Below are 25,482 nucleotides of genomic sequence, written 5' to 3' on the forward strand. Positions count from 1 at the left end.
TGTGAATGCAGAACTACGGCCACTACAACCATCACCAAAATCCACCATATGATCTATACCGTGGCAGCAGTGAGATGCTTGGCTATAAGATGAACAGCCACAAGGAGCAGTAGACTTCATTAAGAAGAAGATTAGAGGCCAAGATCAAGGCACTACAGAGGGAAGTTAGCCAACTATTGGAGCTGTAGAAAGGTGTGATGAACAAGGTGCCTGAGAAGTATGTGGAGACTTGGAAACAGGCAAGCTAAGACTCACAACCTTGGCCTACCACTTGAAGAGGTACACCAAAGAGATAGAAGGCAGGAGAATAAACCAACTGTACTCCACGGAACCATCTAAGGTATGATCCCAGTGGCAGGGGAACGCCTGGAGATGGAGAAATATTGGAAGAGCACATGGGAAAAGGACACAACTCATAACCGGTAGCAGATCTAGGAAAACAGTCCAGTACGCCTCACAGTGGAAGAAAGGGTCTCATCTATGACAAATTGGACACCACCGGGCCTGGACGTGAGTCACACCTACTGCACTCCATGGGTATCAGGGAGCACAAATGAACCAGCTGCTAATTGATGAGAGACACCCGGAATGGCTAAATGAAGAACAGACAATCCCAAAGATTTTTTTTGACATCACTGGATGTGTGACATGTGTTCTTATAATGAAATTGTGAAACCTTGAGAAATACTTTTTTAGCCAGGAACATTAATACCAGCAGGGCAAGGCTGAAAAAATTATTTTTAATCCACCAAGAGAGACCGAGCAAATTGCAAATATAACAATTCTGTTCCTGTTGATCAAGAGAAGCAGAAAATAAGCACTTTGTCTGGAGAAGAAAATATAGTCATTATCAATATTGCTATTATATTAAAAACACAAATAATAATATGGATTGTCATAGATGTTGGGGACATAATACATGTCCCCAACATCTATGACAATATACGGTTCTTTGCATGTATCTAGATGCTGAGAATGAAGATACATTTGTTTAATTTTCCTGGCTCCTTAGTTGTGGATCCCAAGATGAAACATCATGTCTATCTCCATAGTTCACACAATCTGATGATAGAAGTCAGGAAACATTACAAATGACAATACAAGAATGTTACAGTGTTAAAAACACCAGATTTTTTCCTAGTGATAAAAATTATTGTATTAGAAAAATAGTTTGACAGAGAAAGAATCAAAGCTAGAAGATGTGCTTGTTACAAAAATGTACATAGAGTTAAAAAAAATAGATTGTAATAAATAATTTTGAAACTTTTCACATCATTATTATGACCTGTAAAATTCACATGACAAACAAATCTTTGGGCAGCTGGTTGCATAAGTGTGCACACCCCTAAACTGTAGTTTGTTGAAGGTTTGTTTGATTTAATCACAACATTTAGTGGTCTTGGGTACTCTCTCATCAATTGAAGAGACTCTAATTAACCCCAAATATAGTTAAGCTAGTTTACTTTGTATGATACAGTAATATCCATAGTTTGCAGAGAGCTTATAAAGCATCAAAAGGGATCTCATTATTAAAATCTATCAGTCAGGAGGGTGGTACAATTAATTTCCACAGCATTGGATATACCATTGGGTGGCTGTAGCTCAGGTGGCAGAGCAGGTCAGCCACTAATCAGAAGGTCGGTGGTTCGATCCCAGGTTGCCTCCGGGCTGCATGTCAAATATCCTTGGGCAAGATACTAACCCCATGTTTGCCTACTGGTGGTGGTCAGAGGGCCCGGTGGCGCCTGTGTCCGGCAGCCTCGCCTCTGTCAGTGCGCCCCAGGGCAGCTGTGGCTACAATGTAGCTTGCCATCGCCAGTGTGTGAATGTGTGTGTGAATGGGTGAATGACTGAATGTAGTGTAAAGCGCTTTGGGGTCCTATGGACTAGAAAAGCGCTATACAAATGCAGGCCATTTACCATTGAATATAGTAAGTGAGTGGGACAACAGTGACATTGCAAAGAACTGGACATTCCCGCATATGATGAAAACTCCAACAGTCCAAGTAAATTAATATAAATGTTAAAGAAGGATGACTTTTGCAGCGAGGTAATCAGTATCTGAATGCTGGAACTGACTCAGTTTTTCTGAATGAATTTTCAAAAATGTTTGATATCAGTGCTGGTCTTTTTCAACACACACATTCATATGGTCGTAAACAGTAAAGTGTTGTGTGTTGCAGCAATGAAAGAGAAAAAATAACATACCTGAAATAGCAATATTTACAGGAATAAAACTATATAACCCAGCTATAAACCTTCAGAACACTTATTCAAAAAAAGCTACATTTAATTTCAAACAATTGTGTTTTTGTTTTTTGTTTTGGAAATTTTTAATTATTACTGTTAATTATTAAAAATATGCATTTGGAATTATATTAATGTAGCAAGAGATTTTTGTCAAATCTTCCACGAATCTTCTTCTGATCTTTTGTCTGGATCTATCAAAGACCACATTATCATGGACTTGAATCAAGACCTGAACCACACTGTGCATCCTTCAGGAGTGACCAGTCCAAAGATGGGCTCATTAATTTTAAAGGACAACAACCTGCTGCTGCAGACAGGTGAGTAGTATGCATTCCTTGAAAACTGATTTAACTGTTCAATGTGGGTCATAATCTGCAGCGAAACATATAGGGAACAAATTCACAATAAATTCAGTGTTTAAAAAAAAAAGAACAAAAAACTACATGCACTAAACCACTGGTCCACAAGTATATAGTTTTTTAAAAATTGTACTGAGAATAAATTTACACTATTGCCCTATAATCCAATAAAATGTTGTTGTTTTTTAATATTTGATTATCCATCATCATATTTTCTGCTACTTATCTGGGTTTGAGTTATGTGGGCAGCAGTGTAAGCAGAGACATCTGTCACCCTGGCCATTTCCTCAAGAATTCACACAGGGCAAGATGGGTTTGGATAACATTCTTCCGTTTCATAAATAACATCAATATTTAAAAACTGTATTTTATACTGCTACCGCAGAGAAAGCGAACACCAAGTGACCACATATTATTATTATTCTCTGTCTTTTATCCTAATTCCTTATCTTACCCCAACTGGTCGCTGTAGATGGCCCCTCCCTTCCCTGAGCCTGGTTCTGCCTGATGTTTCTTTCTGTTAAAAGGATGTTTTTCCTTCCCACTGTCGCCAAAATGCTTATTCATAGGGGGTAATATGATTGTTGAGTTTTTCTCTATATGTATTATTGTAGGGTCTACCTTACAATATAAAGCATGTGACAGCTGTTTTGATATGGCACTGTATAGATGACACCCCACTTTGCAGTTACAGTGGGGCAAAAAAGTATTTAGTCAGCCACCGATTGTGCAAGTTCCCCCACCTAAAATGATGACAGAGGTCAGTAATTTGCACCAGAGGTACACTTCAACTGTGAGAGACAGAATGTGAAAAAAAAATCCATGAATCCACATGGTAGGATTTGTAAAGAATTTATTCGTAAATCAGGGTGCAAATTACTCTGGTGCAAATTACTGACCTCTGTCATCATTTTAAGTGGGGGAACTTGCACAATCGGTGGCTGACTAAATACTTTTTTGCCCCACTGTAACTGCAAAGTGGGGTGTCATCTATACAGTGACACCTGAAGCGTGATCATCGAACAATCAAGCGTGTCATCTATACAGTGCCATATCAAAACAGCTGTCACATGCTTTATATTGTAAGGTAGACCCTGTATTTATTTCTAAAAAATGTTTCGAATCATGTATGATTTTCGTTCCACTTCTCACGTGTACACCACCTTGTATTGGTCTTTCACTTGGAATTCCAATAAAATTGATTCATGTTTGTGGCTGTAATGTGAAAAAAAATGTGGGAAAGTTCAAGGGGGCCAAATACTTTTGCAAGCCACTGTAGAATTTAATTCAGTTGAATAGAACAGTAGCATTAGAAAAGTTGCAACTTATGTTTTGTGTTAGGTTTATGTTGGCACAAACCTATTGCTGGAACAGCCGAGTCAATTTTACTACAACTTGCAAAAGCATAAGGCACCAAACAGAACTCTTTGCGTGATCTCGTGCACAAGGGAGATGGCCGAGACGAGCGCTGATCCTGCTGCTCGAACCCCAGTCACTCTCAGTCAGCTCCCCCGTAGCACTGCTCTGTATTGTGGTTACATGAATATGCATAGGTTCATTAACATACAGGGAGTGCAGAATTATTAGGCAAATGAGTATTTTGTCCACATCATCCTCTTCATGCATGTTGTCTTACTCCAAGCTGTATAGGCTCGAAAGCCTACTACCAATTAAGCATATTAGGTGATGTGCATCTCTGTAATGAGAAGGGGTGTGGTCTAATGACATCAACACCCCATATCAGGTGTGCATAATTATTAGGCAACGTCCTTTCCTTTGGCAAAATGGGTCAAAAGAAGGACTTGACAGGCTCAGAAAAGTCAAAAATAGTGAGATATCTTGCAGAGGGATGCAGCAGTCTCAAAATTGCAAAGCTTCTGAAGCGTGATCATCGAACAATCAAGCGTTTCATTCAAAATAGTCAACAGGGTCGCAAGAAGCGTGTGGAAAAACCAAGGCGCAAAATAACTGCCCATGAACTGAGAAAAGTCAAGCGTGCAGCTGCCAAGATGCTACTTGCCACCAGTTTGGCCATATTTCAGAGCTGCAACATCACTGGAGCGCCCAAAAGCACAAGGTGTGCAATACTCAGAGACATGGCCAAGGTAAGAAAGGCTGAAAGACGACCACCACTGAACAAGACACACAAGCTGAAACATCAAGACTGGGCCAAGAAATATCTCAAGACTGGTTTTTCTAAGGTTTTATGGACTGATGAAATGAGAGTGAGTCTTGATGGGCCAGATGGATGGGCCCGTGGCTGGATTGGTAAAGGGCAGAGAGCTCCAGTCCGACTCAGACGCCAGCAAGGTGGAGGTGGAGTACTGGTTTGGGCTGGTATCATCAAAGATGAGCTTGTGGGGCCTTTTCGGGTTGAGGATGGAGTCAAGCTCAACTCCCAGTCCTACTGCCAGTTTCTGGAAGACACCTTCTTCAAGCAGTGGTACAGGAAGAAGTCTGCATCCTTCAAGAAAAACATGATTTTCATGCAGGACAATGCTCCATCACACGCGTCCAAGTACTCCACAGCGTGGCTGGCAAGAAAGGGTATAAAAGAAGAAAAACTAATAACATGGCCTCCTTGTTCACCTGATCTGAACCCCATTGAGAACCTGTGGTCCATCATCAAATGTGAGATTTACAAGGAGGGAAAACAGTACACCTCTCTGAACAGTGTCTGGGAGGCTGTGGTTGCTGCTGCACGCAATGTTGATGGTGAACAGATCAAAACACTGACAGAATCCATGGATGGCAGGCTTTTGAGTGTCCTTGCAAAGAAAGGTGGCTATATTGGTCGCTGATTTGTTTTTGTTTTGTTTTTGAATGTCAGAAATGTATATTTGTGAATGTGGAGATGTTAAATTGGTTTCACTGGTAAAAATAAATAATTGAAATGGGTATATATTTGTTTTTTGTTAAGTTGCCTAATAATTATGCACAGCAATAGTCACCTGCACACACAGATATCCCCCTAAAATAGCTAAAACTAAAAACAAACTAAAAACTACTTCCAAAAACATTCAGCTTTGATATTAATGAGTTTTTTGGGTTCATTGAGAACATGGTTGTTGATCAATAATAAAATTATTCCTCAAAAATACAACTTGCCTAATAATTCTGCACTCCCTGTACTCACAGTTTGGCGGCTTGAAAATAGCCAAATCTTGCACCCAGCCATTTGTAAATTGGATGTGCGCCTCCAGCGACTTGTAATTACGAAACTGGTTCGCAGTGTAAGCGCTAACTCCACAAACAAGATACGTGAAGATAACGGGGTAGGACAGTGGGGGTAAGTCGTCGGGGTCTACTCCACTGCCGTATTTCATATCGGTCCAGATTTGCGATGCACTCTATTTTCTGCAAGTACCGCCGCTTCGCCTCTGGATGCAATTGGTCTCTATACAGACCATTCTCTCTTTTTTTTTTTTTTTTGTCAGTCAGGGAAAATGAAGAGAAATTCCCTAAGTTTAATAACCATAATTTCGTGAGTACAAGGTAAAAACTGCAGGTCAATAAAAAGCATCAGTGTTGTTTGTATGTTGTAGCGTTTCGGGAACCACATTGAGCCCAGCAATATTTTTTATTTGAACAAAGGATTACAGAGTTGGAATGGAATACAGAGCTGACAAGATGAAAAGGTGTCAGCATCACCAAATCCAAAACAATTTTGGATTTGGCAGTGTAACTTTCCCACTCATGTCCATAATTACTCTCGTCTGAAAACAGGAGGACAGTAAAACAGGACACTGTTTCTGTTTCATCCAGCGTTGTTAGATATTAAAGTTTTTTGTTGTTATATTATCCTTCAAATATCCAACTACTACAAATACATACATATAACCAGAAATTTGTACCAAACCTTCTAACAATATAGGGTAAAAAATTACCTAACAGCATTTTTCTTTTCTTTTCTTTTTTCTTTTCTTTTTTTTTTGCCTGTCCCTTTTGGCTCTTTTGCCATCAGAATTATTGTCTAAAGGCGAAGAAAGATGCCCAACGGATTTACTTTACCAAATTGACCATCCCAGCCTTGCCGTAATGTTCCATTTGATTCACCTTTTATTGTTTATTTTATTTTCACTTGCTGAATACGGGACAGACTTGACTGGGGGAAAGAAGGGGAGAAAGAAAGAGGGAGAGAAAAACAGCTGAGAAGAGGGATGGGGGAGAAGGGCAAAAAACAAAAACCAACAGAATAAGCAGAAAAAAAATACATATATCGATCACCTGGATCACCTGTTGAGAAAGAAAAAAGAAAACAAGCAGAAGAAAAGGAGAGTAATAGAATAAACAACATCACAATGATATATGGGAATATGACAGTAAATACTAAATATTAAACATTATTGTGCAGCACGTAAGATCGACAGCACACAGTGCGCTTTGAGGTAGGAGCCAAAAAGGGTGTAGTTTGTGTGTGTGAGCTCCCGTGTGTACACCTGTGAGCATGGACGCACTTGTTTTTAAAAGGTTCCTTCATGTAATGATCTGCTAGAGGGTGTGGGGGGGCCACTGCCCCGTCCTCCAGGGCATGAAGCAGGTATGGAGGAAATCAAGACTCCAGACATCCAGAGGCCCCCAGAACACAAGAGACCAAGGAAGACCAACAGAGGGGCAGCCGCGCCACTGTCCCAGAAAGAGCTGAGGAGAGTCCCAGATGAGGGCTCACTCAGCAGCCGCGGAGCAGAAGCCAGGGGGGGTTGCAGTGACGCACCCGTGAGCTCCGCCAGGGCCCAGTGCAGCAGCGCCGCCCTGCCCCACAGAGCCCAGGACAGTCCACCCAACCCCACCACAGAGAAAACTGCACCCACCACTCATCTTCCAGACTACATAAGACAATAGATGCCCAGGCTGAGATCTTCCTCCACCTCTCCTGTATCTCCCCCTACTGCAGAGAGAGTTCCTGAAGAGAGGAAAGCTCCTACAAGATGTGACAACCTCCCCCACCAGTTGAAGAGCCCCCCAGGTGGCTCGACGCACCGGCGGCACCCTGCGCCAGGACTGGGCCCCCATGCACCCACCCGCCCACAACCCCGGCAACACACCAACCAGGACCCAAGCCCCCGAGGCCCGGCCAGGGCCCCAGCCCAGAGCCGGAGCGCCCCCAGATCCCCACGCCCATCCTAGACCCACCCAGGGCCAGCCAGACTACCAGGTCAGTAACCCACATCCATCAGCACAGACCCTCCCCTAGCCCTGCTGCACGCAGCCACGAGGAAACCGTCACCTAAGAGCCAACAGAGCCCCTAATTGGCCATGACCGCTACCCCGGGTTTAGCCCCCCAAGGAAGATGCTTCTGGGGAACCCCCGACGCCCTAAGCCTGTCCCTACTCCCACACCAATCACAACAGTGAAGGCGGGACCAAACTATGACCCCCCACCCCCACTAGGTGATGGAGCTGATCAAAGGAGCCCAGAGCAATTGATCTGATGTGGTGGCAGAGGCTGTATCAAGACTAATGTAATCTAATAGATAATTTCTATATTGGTTAGAATTAAGATTATTTTTATTTTTCCAGTTCATGAGGACTGTTTTCTTGGCTATGCATAGGGCAGTGAAAACCATATGGGCTATATTCTTTTCTGAAGTGACATTATCTAAGCTGCCCAACAAACACACTAAGGGGGAAGTTGGAATGTTACATTTCAGACACTTCGATAAGTCTTCACATATCTCGCACCAAAACTTCTGAGCTGGTGGACAGAACCAAAGAGCGTGGATATAATTGTCCAGTGAATTGGTTTGGCAGTGTGAGCAGTTGTTGGTAGACATAAAGCCCATCTTGAACATCCGATGACCTGTATAGTGCACTCTATGTAATATTTTGTATTGAATTAATTGAAGACTGGGATTTCTGATTAGATGAAAGGTTTTTAAGCAAGTCTGAGACCAGAAGTTTTGGTCTAAGTTAACTGATAAATCCGCTTCCCATTTTGCAATAGGAAGTGATATTGATTCATCTGTTTTAGAAAGCATTCTGTATATTTTGGATAGTAATTTGGGGGTTTTAAGAGTAGGAAATTGAACAACACTTGGTGGTGTTTGTAGTTCAACTTGACCCGGTTTAAATTTCTTTTTTATTATGGATTTAATTTGCTGATATTCTAAAAAGCTTTTCTTGTTGATCCCATATTGTGTAACTAGTCTGTCAAATGAAATAAATTCTGTTCCTTCTAGTATATGTTCTACAAATTTGATTCCTTTACCACTCCAATCAGAAAAGTTTATCATATTATTGTTTTGTAATATGTCAGGGTTGTTCCAGATAGGTGTACGTTTGCATGGGATTAATGAAGACTCTGTCAACTTCAGAAACTCCCACCATGCTGTCAGAGAAGAGCTGATGTTGACGCTTTGGAAGCATTCATGTCGTTGGATGTTTGAGCTGATAAATGGTAGGTCTGAGATCTCTAGATTATTGCAAAGTCCTTGTTCTACATCTAGCCAAGGTTCATCTAAGAGGGTATGTTTTAGCCATCCTGAGATAAACTGAAGCCTGCTGGCTAAGAAGTAGTGCTGAAAGTTAGGTAGTTCTAATCCTCCTTTATCCTTGGTCTTTTGTAGTGTTTTTAAGCTTATACGTGGGGGCTTATTTTTCCAAAGGAATTTGGACATATTTCAATTTCAATTTCAATTTCAATTTTATTTCTATAGCACATTTAAAAGTCACAGGTACAACAAAGTGCTTCACAGACGAGCCATACTTGCAGGTTTACAGCAAAAGAAAACAATTAACAACAAAGAAATACAGTTATAGGATGGTAATATTGCAACAAGCACGAACCAGGAAGAAATTAAGCTAAGTAGTTTGAAAGGCGAGCTTAAACAAATGGGTTTTTAACCGTGATTTGAAAGATTGAATAGTTTCCGACGCACGGACATCAACCGGCAGGCTGTTCCAGAGTTTTGGTGCAGCAAAAGCAAAGGCACGATCCCCCTTCGTCTTTAGTCGAGACATTGGTTGCATTAGGAGCCCCTGATTAGAGAATCTGAGTGCCCTTGTAGGGATATATAAATTAAGAAGGTCAATCAAATAACTGGGTGCCAAGTTATTTAAGATTTTAAAAGTGTATAGAAGAATTTTAAAAACAATACGGTATTTGACAGGAAGCCAGTGGAGGTTAGCTAGAATAGGAGTGATATGATCCTGTCTTCTAGTGCCGCTTAAAAGGCGTGCTGTGGCATTCTGGACTAATTGTAGGCGTTGGATGAGGGAGAGTTGGAGGCCTAAGTAAAGAGAATTACAATAGTCCAGTCTAGAGGTTATAAAAGCATGAATGAGCCTTTCAAGGTCCTTGTGTCGTAGGTAAGGCATTGCCTTCGAAATTTGGCGTAGTTGGTAGAAGCTGGTTTTTACCACTGCAGCCACTTGCTTATCCAATTTGAGGGAACTGTCCAGCACTACTCCAAGATTTCTGACAGTAGACGATAGGTGACTGGCATAAGAACCTAAGGTCCCCGATAGCTGTTTCAATGGCATGTGGCTACCAAAGACGATCATTTCTGTTTTATTTTCGTTGAGGGTGAGCGAATTATGCAGTAGCCAGTCTCTGACATCACACAGGCAGTTAAGCAACGGCAATAGCGGGGATTGGAGATCCAAATCCAGAGGGAAATAGATTTGGATATCATCCGCATAGCAGTGGAAAGAGATATTGTGATTTCTGAAAATTTTTCCCAGGGGTAGCAGATAGAGAGAGAACAGCGTGGGACTTAACACAGACCCCTGGGGCACACCACAACGGAGGGGTGTGGAGGAAGAAGAGTGATTTCCCATAGAGACAGAGAAAGACCTCTCAATTGGGTATGATTTAAACCATGAGAGTACTTTGCCTTTAAGACCAACTACATGTTCAAGCCTTGAAAGGAGAATATCATGGTCGACCGTATCAAAAGCAGAGGACAAGTCTAAAAGAACTAAAACCACAGGGCGCCCTGTATCAACAGTTACGAGGAGATCATTAAAAACTCTCAGTAAGGCTGTCTCGGTACTGTGGTGGGGTTTAAAACCAGACTGGAATTTTTCATTGATTCCATTTGCCTCTAAGAAAGATTGCAATTGCTTAAGAACAATTTTCTCTAAGACTTTAGCCATAAAAGGGAGTTTAGATACCGGCCTATAGTTTGAGAGGACATTAGGATCAAGATTGCTTTTCTTGATAACAGGTTGGATAACTGCATGTTTGAGCAGGGACGCAGCCTGATAGCAGTGATGATTTCATTAAAAGTAAAATCCAGGGTCCTATAGTGTTCAGGGCGTTTTTGATAATGCGAGAAGGAAGCACATCATGACGGGAATTGGAGTTTTTCGTTTGGGCTATTATTTCCTTAAGGGTCGGAAAGGAAACAGATTCAAACTGTTCTAGTACCGACGGGGGTTCGGATGTTAAAGATGTGTCTTCAATGGGTAGATATGTGGATCTTAGTGCTATGGTTTTATCTGAAAAATAGTTTAGGAATTTTTCACATAAAGCTTGGGAGGTCTCGGTCTGAGTGGAGAGTGGATTTATTAACGAGTTAAAAATGCTAAAAAGGACCTGTGGCTTATGACTATTAATCGCAATGATCTCCGAAAGGAAGGAGGCTTTTGCAATTTTAACAGCCTTCTGATATTTCTTCAGACAATTATGGAGAATGTCAAAGGAGATCTGAAGTTTGTCTTTCTTCCATCTCCTCTCCGCTTGGCGGCATTCACATCTGAGGGTACGAGTATAGTCATTCATCCATGGTTGACAGGACGGTTTGAGGCGTTTGGTCTTTAAGGGAGCCACAGTGTCTAAGATAGAAGTACAGGTGGCGATGAAGGAGTCAGCGAGATCGTTAACCGATGTAGCTGTATCCCAGTTAACTTCGCAGAAGGCAGAGTTGGTCAGAGCCATAGAAAACTGAGCAATAGTCTCCGAATTAATCATGCGTATATTTTGCACAGGACCCTCACGTTTCAGCTCCAAATTGCACACATTGACATTAAACAGAGAGGGATTTTCCCCACGGGGACCAATAAAGTACACTTTCTTCTTCTAAACAAAACCGGGAAATGGTCCGAGATCCCAGGATTATAAATGTCCGTGATGCAGATGTCCAAACCGTAGGATAGTACCAAGTCAAGCGTGTGGCCTTTAATATGGGTTGGTTTACTGACCCACTGGGTAAGGTTAAAAGAGTCTATAAGGGCAAGGAAGTCCTTGACCAGTGGGTCCGACTCACAACAAACATGAATATTGAAATCACCAGTAATGAGAGTACAGTCATAGTTAACCAAGAGGTTTCCTAAAAAGTCAGCGAACTCATGGATAAAATCCTTATTGACTTTTGGTGGGCGATATACCACCGCACAGAGGATCGGGGAGGGGCAGATCAGCTCAAGTAACTGCACCTCAAAGCTAGAGAATATGGCAAGGGGAAGCTGTCGCACACGAAATTTGTTTTTAAAAGCCGTGACTAGCCCTCCCCCTCTGCCCGAGGTCCTAGGAGTGCTGACAAAGGTGCATTCTGGTGGGAGAAATTCCGATAGGGAGACAGACTCACCGGGCCGGATCCAGGTTTCTGTCAGGAATAAGAAGTCCCGCTCGGAGGAAAGAAAAAAATCATTCAGGACGAAGGACTTGTTCGCCAGCGATCTGGTGTTCAGCACAGCCATCTGGATCGTAGTCATCTCATCGTTATTCGGAGCACGCCTCAGCGGACGTAGGTTGCTGTGGTTCACGCCACCACCACGAGCCCGTATCCAGCTTCTAGTGGGGTGGTGGACGACTGGTAGCTCCGGGTTAGCGAGTTGTCCGACTTGGCGGGTCCATCGATGACGGAGTAGTCTGATGGTGTGCTGGTCGTGAGAAGAGAATAAGGGTTGAAGGATATCCGAAATGGTGTGGTAGTTGGTTACACCATGTAGTTTCAAATAGGTTTTGATGCGAGTCCGGATGCCGCTCCGTTTTCCCCGTCGTCTGGGTCGTTTCTTGGCGGGGGGGAAAAAAGGCAAGCAGTGTATGCATGTAGTCGTGTCTTTGGGAGACGGGATGTCGTTTCCCAGCTTCCAATACAGGTATGCTGGTTGATGTTTCAAAGGTCGGAGATCCAGCAGCGTTTGACGATCATAAACAATTAGTGTGGTTCCATCCAGAAAACATATGGAAAATAAAACAGCTAACAACAGAAAGAGCTCGGGGGAGCGGAGACGGCTTGCCGTACACACTGGTGCCATCTTGCTTCACCGGTGAATCTAGAGATCTGAACCAATCTTGCGGCGGTTTAGTTGGGATCATTGAGAATAAATAATTTATTTTTGGTAAGACCATCATTTTTATAGCGGCAACCCTTCCCATGAGTGATATGGGTAGACATTTAAATCTAGCCAGATCACCTTCTACTTTCTTTAAAAGTGGGATATGGTTTAATTTAGTTAGATCTGCAAGCTTGGGAGAAACATTAATACCTAAATATTTTATATTTCCCGATTGCAGTGGTGTAGAAGAGGAATTATGGAGGGAGCAATTAATCGGTAGGATTGTAGATTTTGACCAGTTAATTGAGTAATCTGATATTCTTGCAAAAGAGTTTATCAATTCAATCACCCCAGAGATATTGGTTTGTGAATTTTGGGGAAAGAATAACACATCATCCGCATAAAGGCTGATTTTATGTTCCACGTTCTTGCATTTTATGCCCTTAATTGCTGAATTCTGTCTAATTGCCGCTGCTGGTGGTTCGATAAAAATTGCAAACAGTGAAGGGGAGAGTGGGCATCCCTGCCTGGTGCCCCTCAGGAGACAGAAGCTGGAGGATGTCTGGTCATTTGTTCTGACACAAGCTGTTGGGGAATTATATAATGTTTTTAACCAGTTTATGAAAGTGGATCCAAAACCAAATTTGTGTAAAGTTGCAAATAGAAATTTCCAGTTAACTCTGTCAAACGCTTTTTCTAGATCTAAAGAAAATATTGTAGTTTCAAGGTTTTTACTGTATGAGTAGTCTATCAAATTAAGTAATCTACGTGTATTTGTTGATGAGTGCCTACCTTTTATGAAACCAGTTTGGTCAGGATGAATTAAGAGGGGGGTTATTTTCTCTAGTCTCTTCGAGAGAGCTTTGCAGATTATTTTGAGGTCTACATTTATAAGGGATATTGGACGATAGCTTGAGGGATATACAAGTCTTCCCTTTTCTTTGATTTCCAACAACGTTCTGTAGAAAACTGGTGCTAGAATCGTCCAGAATTCTTTGTAGAATTCTGCAGAAAAGCCGTCTGGACCTGGAGCCTTATTATTGGGCATACTTATCAGGGCTTCCTGGGGTTCACCTGATGTCAGTGGCGAATCCAGTGCTTGCTTGAGTGTCTAATAATTTTGGGAAAGTTATGTTGTCCAAAAACTGATCAATTTCCTTTTCAGATGGGTTTATTTGTGGTGAATACAACGTTTTATAGAAATCCCTGAAAATGTTTATTTGTTTTGGTTCATATATTGTGTTCCCAGATGAATCTTGAACAGCACATATAGTTGTTTTTTCTTTATTTATTTTTAGCTGGTTTGCTAGAAATTGACCGGATTTATTACCATGTTCATAATTTTGTAGGCGTAGTCTTTGTACTAAGAATTTTTTTTTTTTATCAATTATCTCATTTAATTCTAGTTTTGTTTTGCGTATTTTGTTCAATGTTTCCTGATCTTGGTGGGACGCGTAGGCTTCTTCTAGTGATTTGATGTGATTTTTTCTAATTCCTGAATATTTTTTTCTCTTTTTATGTGATGAGAAAGAAATTATTTTACCTCTCATCACAGCTTTCCCTGCTTCCCATACAGTCCATTCTCTTTTTCACTGCTTTTAAGCATCTTTCTGTCATAATTCGGCTGTGTGGCAGGCAGGAGAGGACCCAAACGCAAACTCACGGAGACAAAACGTAAACTCAAAAACACAGCTTTAATGCTGGCAAAAAGTGAAACACAAAAACAGTACTAAACTAAACTGGGAAAGCTAAACATAAAGTATACCAGGAACCACGGGGAGAATCACACACAGCATGAGGGAGACTACGACACTGACAAAGAGAAACACAGAGCCTAAATACACAGAGGGATAACGAGGGAATTGTCATGGTCCTGGGCCATGTGGGCCCAGTATTCTTAGTTTTCATGTATTTTTGTATTTTGTTCTTTATTTAGGCCATGCTTCCTGGGTTGATCTGTTACGTTGTTCCTTATGTGTTTTCCCTTCGTGACTCTTACCCCCTGTGTGCCCCTCTGTGTATTTATGAGCCCTCGTCTCTCTTTGTGTTTTATTCTATGTTTTCCCCAGCCCGTTATGTCTGCGTTCTCCCCGTGCTCTCTCTCCTCCTGTTTGAACCTCTGTGTACTTCCTGTTTTACTTTGCCCATCTCCCATCAGTGTTACGTTCACTCCTGCCGTGTCTTGTTATGATTATCAGTGTCACCTGTGTTCCCCGTGTGCATCCACTTCCCCTGATCATCCCTCATGTGTATTTAGTCTCTGTGTTTCATACAGTCTGTGTCGCGTCGTCTGTGTTCCCACCCTCCATGTTTCCATGCCCGGTCTGTTGTATTCATAGCCTTACCTTAGTTCATTCCCAGTTTATGTTTCTGTTTAGTTATTGCTTTTGAGCTGCCCTTATTCTTGTTTGTTTCTCTTGCGTTACCAGCCACAATAAAAGGCTCGCTTTTGTTTAAAGTTTACTCCCGTGTCACTCGTGTCCGCACCTGAGTCCTCCACGCACTCTCCACACGGTCTGTCACAGCGGACCGTGACAGGAATGAGACACAGAAGGGGAGCACAGCTGGGAGTAATCAGGCTGGACGAGACAGACGCAAAACTAGAAACACTCACATGAGGCATGGACCTTCAAAGTAAAACAGGAAACACACTGACTGAATTCTAAAACACGCAAACTTAACAGCAACTGGGGAGACAGAACATAGGAACCTGAAACATGGTACAAAACATCACAGTGGACATAACATGGAACACAGGGAAGCCATATAACAAAGCCAAAGAGCTAAACCTAAGATAACCATAACTGAGATCCAGGGAAACAAGAAAAAGTACATCAAAGGACTCAAAACATAAACCATGATATAAAAGCACAGGATCTCTTCCAAATAAAATAGGAAACATAATGAGACGCAGACATGATAACCGGAACTTGACAACGTAAGACACAGACATGAAACACATGAAGAGCAGGGGAGACTTAACATGGGTTGAAAACACAGGGGGAACTAATAAGCAAATGAACATAGGAGGCCTAATGAGCTTAACATACTATACACATTAAGATGAACTAAAACTCAAAACACTGGGTCCTAAGACCCAGGATCGTGACAGAGCCCCCCCTTCAAGGGCGGATTCCAGACGCCCAAAACCTCGAAAAACAAAACAAAACCAAAAACAACCCACCCAGGGCGGGCGGCGGGGGTCCAGGACGGAGGGCCAGAAACAAGGCCACAAAAACAAAACGCCCATCAAAAGCACAGGAGCGCAGGGAACAGTTCATAACTCCTCAGGGGGCCGACCCGGAGGGTGACGGTCCAGAAATTTATAGTACATGTGATCAGGGGGCTGGCCCGGAGGCCGATGGCACAGGAGTTCATGGCCAAACAGTTCAGGTGGCCGACCTGGACGACAGCAGCACAAGAGTTCACATGGTTCAGGTGGCCGACCAGGAGGCCAACGGTCCAGTAGTCCATAGTTCACGAGCTCAGGGGGCCGACCCGGAGGTCGACAGCACAGCAGGTCAAAGTTCAAAGGTTCAGGGGGCCGACCCGGAGGTCGAGAGCACCACAGGTGCAACAGTTCAGGCGGCCGACCCCGATGGCGAGGCCGACATAGAAGCAGAGGCTGAAGCTGGACCCGGCGACGGTGAAGCAGGAGCTGAGGCAGAGGCTGGACCAGACGAGGCAGAAGCAGAGGCCGGACCAGACGAGGCAGAAGCAGGAGCTGATGCTGAGGCTGGACCAGGCGACGGCGAAGCAGGAGCTGAGGCTGAGGCAGAAGCCGGACCAGGCGAAGCAGAGGCAGAAGCCGGACCAGGCGAAGCAGAGGCAGAAGCCGGACCAGGCGTCGGCGACGACTCTGACGAGGCCAGACCAGGCGTCGTGCAGGATGAAGACCCTGATGAGGCCGGACCAGGCGTTGGCGTGGGCGGAGACAAGGAGGTCGCAGCTGGCGTGGATGAAGACACGGCTGCTGCGAACGTGGATGAGGCTGCTGGTGGAGCAGCTGGTGGCTGAACGGGCCCCTCGGACCCTCCAACGGAGACGTGAGGTTGAACGGGCCCCTCGGACCCTCCAGCGGAGACAGGAGGCTGAACGGGCCCCTCGGGCCCTCCAGCGGAGACAGGAGGCTGAACGGGCCCCTCGGGCCCTCCAGCGGAGACAGGAGGCTGAACGGGCCCCTCGGGCCCTCCAGCGGAGACAGGAGGCTGGTGCGGTTCTCCTGAACCCCCAGCTGACGTGGCATGAGGCTGGACGGGCTCCTCGGGCCCTCCAGCAGACAAGGCATGAGGCTGGACGGGCTCCTCGGACCCTCCAGCTGACGTGGCATGAGGCTGGACAGGCTCCTCGGGCCCTCCAGCTGACGTGGCATGAGGCTGGACAGGCTCCTCGGGCCCTCCAGCTGAAGCAGTGGCAGGACCAGTAGGTGCAGAGACTACTGGCTGAACAGAAGACTGAGCGGGTGATGGAACAAATAACTGAGCTGAACAATGGGGAGCTGGCTGAGCTACACAGTGGGCTAAGGGCTGAGCCAACGGAAGCACAGGAAAGTGAACTATGGACTGGGCTGCTAACAGAGCTAATGACTGAGCTATAGACTGAAAGGCATGCAGTAGTGATGGCGGTGTGGGTGGTAGACTGAATTCTCCTGAGCCCTCAGTAGAAACAGGGACAGGTGCAGGCACATGCCGGACACTAGCCACTCCCACCCGAGGAGTAGGTACGGGTGCGGAGACGGGCTGTATCCTGGCTGACCTCACCCTGGGGACCGGAACAGGCACCGGCAACGGCTGGGCAACTGCCCTTCCCACCCGAGGAGCTGGTACGGGTGCAGAAAGGGACAGAGCCTCAGCCGGCCTGGAAACCAGAGCGGGGACCAACTGGGCCTCAGCCTCCCCCACCCGAGGAACTGGTACGGGTGCAGAGGTACGCTGGGCCCGAGCTGCCCCGGGAGCAGGAACACGAGCAGGAAAAGGAGCAGGCTCAGAAAAAACAGTCCGAGAAACGGCAGGCTCAGGGTCGACAAAAATAGATCTATCAAAAATGAACCCGCCGTCCACTTCATGTTTTGCAGTCTTAGTATTAGCAGTCCTTGTTTTAATAGTTTTTGAAATCCTTGGGTTAACAGTTGTAGAGTGAGCTGACTTGGGGATGACTGAACCAGACTTAACAAAACCTGAACTGAGTGTTTGAGACCTGGTGGAGTGGTTCACAGTTTTTCCTTTAACCGCATGTGCAGATTTAGGCGAGCGGGTAGTGTCTTTCATCTCTCCCTGTGTAGAGGGAGCAAAGAATAATAACTTTTCCCAGTCCGTGTCATCATCCATAAGGGAAGTTCCCCACGGATCAGAGGTGAGCTTATTGTTCTTTTTAGTTATGGCTTCAGGTGGGATGTGTGAAAGGCAGTCATTATAACTCACCACCGGGAGTTGCTCAGCAAATGAAAAGTGACGGCGGCGTGAGCGTCGCTTCCTCTGAGGTGAGGAAGCTGACGGGGCATACAGCTGAGCCTCTGACGTGCGGGACGACAATGCAGAGGCTGGAGCGTGAGCATCCGAAGCAAAACGGAGCACTCCCACCCGAAGCGGCCGAGGCTTGGGTGCGAGCGGGGCAACAGGCGGAGGCTTTTGGCAACTTCGGGGACCTCCAAAAGCCAGCCGAGTTCCGCGGAATAAGTTCTCAAAATCCGGAGCGCGCCACGGCTTCCAGCGGAGCTCCTCCTCCAGCTGGGTGAGGGCTGCCTCCTGGTGCTCATACAGCTGAGAGCGGTTTGCTGGGTCCATGTAATGGTCGTAGTCTTCTGTCAAGATTTGGCTGTGTGGCAGGCAGGAGAGGACCCAAACGCAAACTCACGGAGACAAAACGTAAACTCAAAAACACAGCTTTAATGCTGGCAAAAAGTGAAACACAAAAACAGTACTAAACTAAACTGGGAAAGCTAAACATAAAGTATACCAGGAACCACGGGGAGAATCACACACAGCATGAGAGAGACTACGACACTGACAAAGAGAAACACAGAGCCTAAATACACAGAGGGATAACGAGGGAATGAGACACAGAAGGGGAGCACAGCTGGGAGTAATCAGGCTGGACGAGACAGACGCAAAACTAGAAACACTCACATGAGGCATGGACTTTCAAAGTAAAACAGGAAACACACTGACTGAATTCTAAAACACGCAAACTTAACAGCAACTGGGGAGACAGAACATAGGAACCTGAAACATGGTACAAAACATCACAGTGGACATAACATGGAACACAGGGAAGCCATATAACAAAGCCAAAGAGCTAAACCTAAGATAACCATAACTGAGATCCAGGGAAACAAGAAACAGTACATCAAAGGACTCAAAACATAATCCATGATATAAAAGCACAGGATCTCTTCCAAATAAAATAGGAAACATAATGAGACGCAGACATGATAACCGGAACTTGACAACGTAAGACACAGACATGAAACACATGAAGAGCAGGGGAGACTTAACATGGGTTGGAAACACAAGGGGGAACTAATAAGCAAATGAACATAGGAGGCCTAATGAGCTTAACATACTATACACATTAAGATGAACTAAAACTCAAAACACTGGGTCCTAAGACCCAGGATCGTGACACTTTCTTGTAGTCGTTGTTCCAACACAGTGTGTTTGTTTTGATTCATAGACCCCTAAAATGGCGTCGCGCTCCCACAATGCATTGCGGTTTGACGTCAACTCCAAAGCCCTATACAGGAGAAATCTGCTCTCTCTTAATACTCCCTGTCAGTACTCTTGCTGCAGCATTTTGGATTAACTGAAGGCTTTTCAGGGAGTTTTTAGGACATGTCCTGGTCAAAAATGACTCCAAGGTTCCTCACAGTTTTACTGGAGGCCAAGGTAATGCCATCCACAGTAAGAATCTGGTTAGATACCATATTTCTAAGATTTTCAGGGTGAAGTACAATAACCTCAGTTTTATCTGAATTAAGAAGCAGAAAGTTAGAGGCCATCCAGTCTTTAGGTCTTTAAGACATTCCTGCAGTTTAACTAATTGGTGTGTGTTAAATCAAATCAAATCAAATCACTTTTATTGTCACATCACATGTGCAGGTACATTGGTACAGTACATGTGAGTGAAATTCTTGTGTGCGAGCTTCACAGGCAACAGAGTTGTGCAAAATACAATAACGTAAACAAGCAAAATACAAGAATGGCTAAATCTGAAACTAATAAATATATTGTTACGTTTCGGTGTTGTCAGTGTGTTGTTTTTGCCGTGACTGTCATGTGTTTCCTGTTTTACTTTGAAAGTCTGTGTTATCTTAGTGTTTTCAGTTTACGTTTCCCTGTCTCGTCAGTTCTGAGTTGCCCCAGCTGTGTTTCCCTCTTGTTGTCCATTTTCCTGATTGCTCCCTCTAGGTATTTAAACCCTGTGTTTCAGTGTGTCATGGTCGCGATCTCCCCCGTGTTGTAAATAGTTTGGTGTTTTGTTGTAAATAAATAGATTTGTCGATACTTTCGTTTTGGTGGTGAGCTTTAGTGGGGGTTTTTTGTGTGTTTTTTTTCTTTCTTTTTACTTTTTTCGTGTTGCACTCCGGTTGCCTAGGCCGGGGTGTAACATATGGGGGCTCGTCCGGGATTGCCTTCGCTGGGGGGTCCGGGGACCGCCCCAGCCTTTGTCGTCTGCTGGAGGGTCCGTGGGACCGCTCCAGCCTTCATTCACCTTCGCTGGAGGGTCCGAGGGACCACTCCAGCCTTCATCCGCCTTCGCTGGAGGGTCCGAGGGACCGCTCCAGCCTTCGTCATCTGCTGGAGGGTCAGTGGGACCGCTCCAGCCTTCATTCACCTTCGCTGGAGGGTCCGTGGGACCGCTCCAGCCTTCATCTGCCTTCGCTGGAGGGTCCGAGGGACCACTCCAGCCTTCATCCGCCTTCGCTGGAGGGTCCAAGGGACCGCTCCAGCGACGACAAAGGCTGGGGCATCCCACGGACCCTCCCCTCAGCGAAGGCCTGGACATGCACTGGCTTCAGCAGCGGAACACGTCTGGCACTGCGGGATTTGATTCCCTGCCGTTGTAGTGTGTTACTGATGGTGACCTTTGTTACTTTGGTCCCAGCTCTCTGCAGGTCATTCACCAGGTCCCCCCATGTGGTTCTGGGATCTTTGCTCACCGTTCTCATGATCATTTTGACCCCACGGGATGAGATCTTGCGTGGAGCCCCAGATCGTGGGAGATTATCAGTGGTCTTGTATGTCTTCCATTTTCTGATGATTGCTCCCACAGTTGATTTTTTCACACCAAGCTGCTTGCCTATTGTAGATTCACTCTTCCCAGTCTGGTGCAGGTCTACAATACTTTTCCTGGTGTCCTTCGAAAGCTCTTTGGTCTTGGCCATGGCGGAGTTTGGAGTCTGACTGTTTGAGGCTGTGGACAGGTGTCTTTTATACAGATGATGAGTTCAAACAGGTGCCATTCATACAGGTAACGAGTGGGGGACAGAAAAGCGTCTTACAGAAGACGTTACAGGTCTGTGAGAGCCAGAGATTTTCCATGTTTGAGGTGACCAAATACTTATTTTCCACCCTAATTTACGAATAAATTCTTTACAAATCCTACCATGTGAATTCATGGATTTTTTTTTTCACATTCTGTCTCTCACAGTTGAAGTGTACCTCTGGTGCAAATTACTGACCTCTGTCATCATTTTAAGTGGGGGAACTTGCACAATCGGTGGCTGACTAAATAATTTTTTGCCCCACTGTATATGCATTTCTGGATGTGTATATACTAAATGTTTTCCACGTGTGTGTGTGTGTGTGTATACACATATTTTACAAATTAAATAGAGTAAACAATAAAATAAAATATATAAAAATATACAGAGTTGAGACATGTGCAAAACAGTGGCATTACTGTACAGTATGGAGTGCATAATGTTGAAGTTCCAGTAGTGAAGGTGAGGTGACTATGACGTGTTCAGCAGTCTGATGGCCTGGTGGAAGAAGCTGTCTCTCAGTCTGCTGGTTCGGGACCGGATGCTGCAGAACCTCCTTCCTGAGGGAAGTAGTCTGAACAGTTTATGGCTGGGGTCACTGGAGTCCTTGATGATCCTCCCCGCTTTCCTCAGGCAGCGCTTCCTGTAGATGTCTTGAAGGGAGGGAAGCTCACCTCCAATTATCCGTTCAGAGCACCGCACTACTCGCTGGAGAGCTTTGCAGTTGTAGGCGGTGCTGTTGCCATACCAGGTGGTGATGCATCCAGTGAGGATGCTCTCAATGGCACAGTGATAGAAGGTCCTGAGGATGCGGGGGTTCATGCCAAATCTTTTCAGTCTCCTGAGAAAGAAGAGGCGCTGCTGCGCCTTCTTCACTGTTTTGTTTGTGTATACTGACCACGTGAGATCCTCAGCCAGATGTACACCAAGGAACCGGAAGCTGCTCACTCTCTCCACAGCAGCGCCGTTGATGGTGGTGGGGGTGTGTACTTCTCTGCACCTCCGGAAGTCCACTATCAACTCCTTTGTCTTTGCGACAAAGTCTTGTCTTATCTGGCTTATCTGGCTTCATGGATAGATAGAGCTGGGTGTCATCAGCATAGCAGTGAAAATGTATGCTATGTCTTCTAATGATACTGCCTAAGGGAAGCATGTATAATGTAAACAGAATTGGTCCTAGCACTGAACCCTGTGGAACTCCATGATTAACCTCAGTGTGTGAAGAGGACTCTCCATTTATATGAACAAATTGGAGTTTATTAGATAGATATGATAGAAACCACTGCAGCGCAGTACCTGTAATACCTACAGCGTGCTCTAATCGCTCTAATAGGATATTATGGTCGACAGTATCGAACACTGCACTAAGGTCTAGCAGGACAAGCACAGAGATGAGTCCACTGTCAGAGGCCATAAGAAGGTCATTCGTAACCTTCACTAAAGCTATTTCTCTGCTGTGATGAGCTCTGAAACCTGACTGAAACTCTTCTAATAAGCCATTCCTCTGCAGATGATCTGTTAGCTCTTTGACAACTACCCCTTCAAGAATGTTTGATATGGCTTCTAAAAGACATGTTTATGGTTTGGAGGAAGTAATTACTGAAGTTAACTCAGAAAGATCAATTGGTGAAAAAGACTAAATGAATATCAATGGTACTGAAAGTAGCTGTAGATAATTTTACATCTGTGAGATGATTATGGTTTTTTTTTTTTCTCTAATGGTTAAAATTGTATTTGTAAAGAAATTCATGAAGCCATTAATAGTTAATGTTGAAGGAATGGTTGGCTCAACAGAGCTCTGACATTTTGTCAGCCTGGCTACAGTGCTGAAGAGAAACCTGGGGTTGTTCTTATTTTCTTCAATCAGTGATGAATAGTAAGATGTTCTGGCTTTGCGGAGGGCTTTCTTATAAAGCAGCAAACTATTTCTCCAGGCTAAATGATGATCTTCTAAATTTGTGACACGCCATTTCCTCTCCAGCTTATTATTTATCTGCTTTAGGCTACGTGATTGAGAATTATACCACGGAGTCAGGTACTTCTGATTTGAGACCTTAGTTTTCACCGGAGCTACAGTATCCATAGTCATACGTAGTGAGGAGGTAAAATTATTAACAAGATAATTTAGCTTTGTTGCAGTAGTGTTCAGGTAGCCGCTCTACTCTGTGTTGGTACAGGGTAGGGCTGGGCAATATATCGCGTTTTTAAATATATCAATATATTTTTATACGAGATGTGACAATATCATTTATATCGATATAGTCTATGTTACGTTACAATTATAATTATTGAGCGGCAAATTTGCCTCTCTTTCGTCCACTTTTGTCTCTACGCAACGTTACTCTGCCTCACCTCTCTCCTTCACTGAACAAAACTCCCCCTCCCCCATCGCTTCACCTGCAGGCAATGACAAGATGAACACAGCAGAAAACATTTGGAGATTACTATTTTATTGCTGCCAGCATTATCTTGTTAAAATGACGTTAATGCCATAACTGCATTAACGCGACAAAATGCAGATCGTCCTGTGCATGGGGCTGCATGGGGTCAACGCGTTAACAAGCTAATAGTGCTAACGCGTTACAGTAGCATTACGGCTACCGTAGTTAGGAGCCTCGTGGAGTAATACCTACTCTGCTTCAACGTAATATTACTGTATTGTGTGTGTATAAGGACGACAAATGGCATATGTTAGGAGACACGGTTACAAACCAGATTTCAAACTCAAGACTGTCAGTCACGCAGTAGAACTTGGGATGCAAACTCAGCAGCCTGCAACAAGTGCTTTAACCTCCTAAGACCCGAACTCTTCCACGGCATGGGACCCAATGAATGTAAAAACAAACAATTACCAGTTTTTTTGTTTTTTTTTTACCTTATTTTTGTTTTTAAGAAAAATAAGAGCAATGAGGAAGAAAGAAGAAGCCCTGTGGTGGCCACCCCATTTAAGACAACTACAACAGGCTTTAAATATTTAGGCATTAGGATCACTCCAAGCCTCAAGGACATAACCTCAATAAATTATGATCCCCTTGTAGGAGAGGTCACGGAAATGCTAAACCGTTGGACAAACCTGCCTGTATCTATGATAGGCCGGATAAATATCCTAAAAATGACAATTTTACCCAAATTTTTATATTACTTCCAAAGACTTCCGTTGCCTCTACCAACTTCATTTTTTGACAGTCTAAACAAACTATTTAACCAATTTATTTGGAATAATAAGAAGGCAAGGCTCCGCTTACAACTACTTTACTTGCCCTATGAAAGAGGAGGTCTCCAAGTCCCCAACCTCAGATGGTATTATATGGCTGCCCAACTAACATCAGCCACCCATTATTTCTGCCCAACAACACCTCCAGCCTGGGTTGACATCGAGCAAAAATCTGTTCCAGATCTTCCCTTACACACTTTTCTATATTCTTCAGACACTAAGATATAAAAAAAAACTACAAGGAACCCTTTCTTGAAAAATACAATTATAATTTGGCATGCAGCTCATAAATATGTGGGCGATCCTCCATCGCTTTCGCAATTTACCCCTATTTGGGGAAATGAAAAGTTCACGCCTGGTAAAAGTGATGGGGGATTTAAAATATGGAAAAATAAAGGCATTCAAAAAATTAAAGACCTATATGCAGATGGCATACTGCTCACATTTGATCAGTTGTGTAAAAAATATTTAATACCCCCAAAACACTTTTTTAAATATTTACAATTGAAAAACTATTTGTCATCAAAACTGCAAAGGATTGCTGAACTTCCACCATTGACAAAAATAGAGGAGGTATGTGTTAAGAATACAAAAGGGAAAGGTTTTCTCTCTATATATTATAATTTACTGGTGCTTTCCTCCAAAGACTCAGCAGCAGATAAACTGGATGCTTGGAGAAGGGAGATCCAAGAGGACATAGATGAAAATGACTGGAACCAGGCTTGCTTAAAAGCACAAAAACAAACAATAAACACACGCTTTAAACTACTGCAATATAAATGGCTCATGAGAACCTATATAACACCTGTCAAGCTTCATCATATGTCCAATGATATTCCGGACATCTGTACTAAATGTCTAGTTGAAAAAGGAACTCTTCTTCATTGTCTATGGGAGTGTCCTAAAATCCAGGACTTTTGGAAAGATGTTATCAAATATCTGTCTGAAGTGTT

The 25,482-nt window shown here is 44.0% G+C and overlaps 1 protein-coding gene across 4 annotated transcripts in view; it reads left to right on the forward strand.

The window, feature by feature from the left end:
* Nucleotides 1–25,482, forward strand: part of LOC143416815 (protein NLRC3-like) — a 42,104-nt gene that overhangs the window by 9,362 nt on the left and 7,260 nt on the right. For 3 of the 4 annotated variants that reach the window (XM_076882439.1, XM_076882438.1, XM_076882440.1), the window contains one exon: nt 2,451–2,567. In XM_076882439.1, the coding sequence (XP_076738554.1) occupies nt 2,451–2,567 (117 nt within the window). Of the gene's footprint in view, nt 1–2,450; nt 2,568–25,482 lie in introns of those variants that run through there. The other variant, XM_076882441.1, reaches the window with a different exon arrangement.

Source organism: Maylandia zebra, linkage group LG3, assembly GCF_041146795.1.
Source record: "Maylandia zebra isolate NMK-2024a linkage group LG3, Mzebra_GT3a, whole genome shotgun sequence".
Lineage (NCBI taxonomy): Eukaryota > Metazoa > Chordata > Actinopteri > Cichliformes > Cichlidae > Maylandia > Maylandia zebra.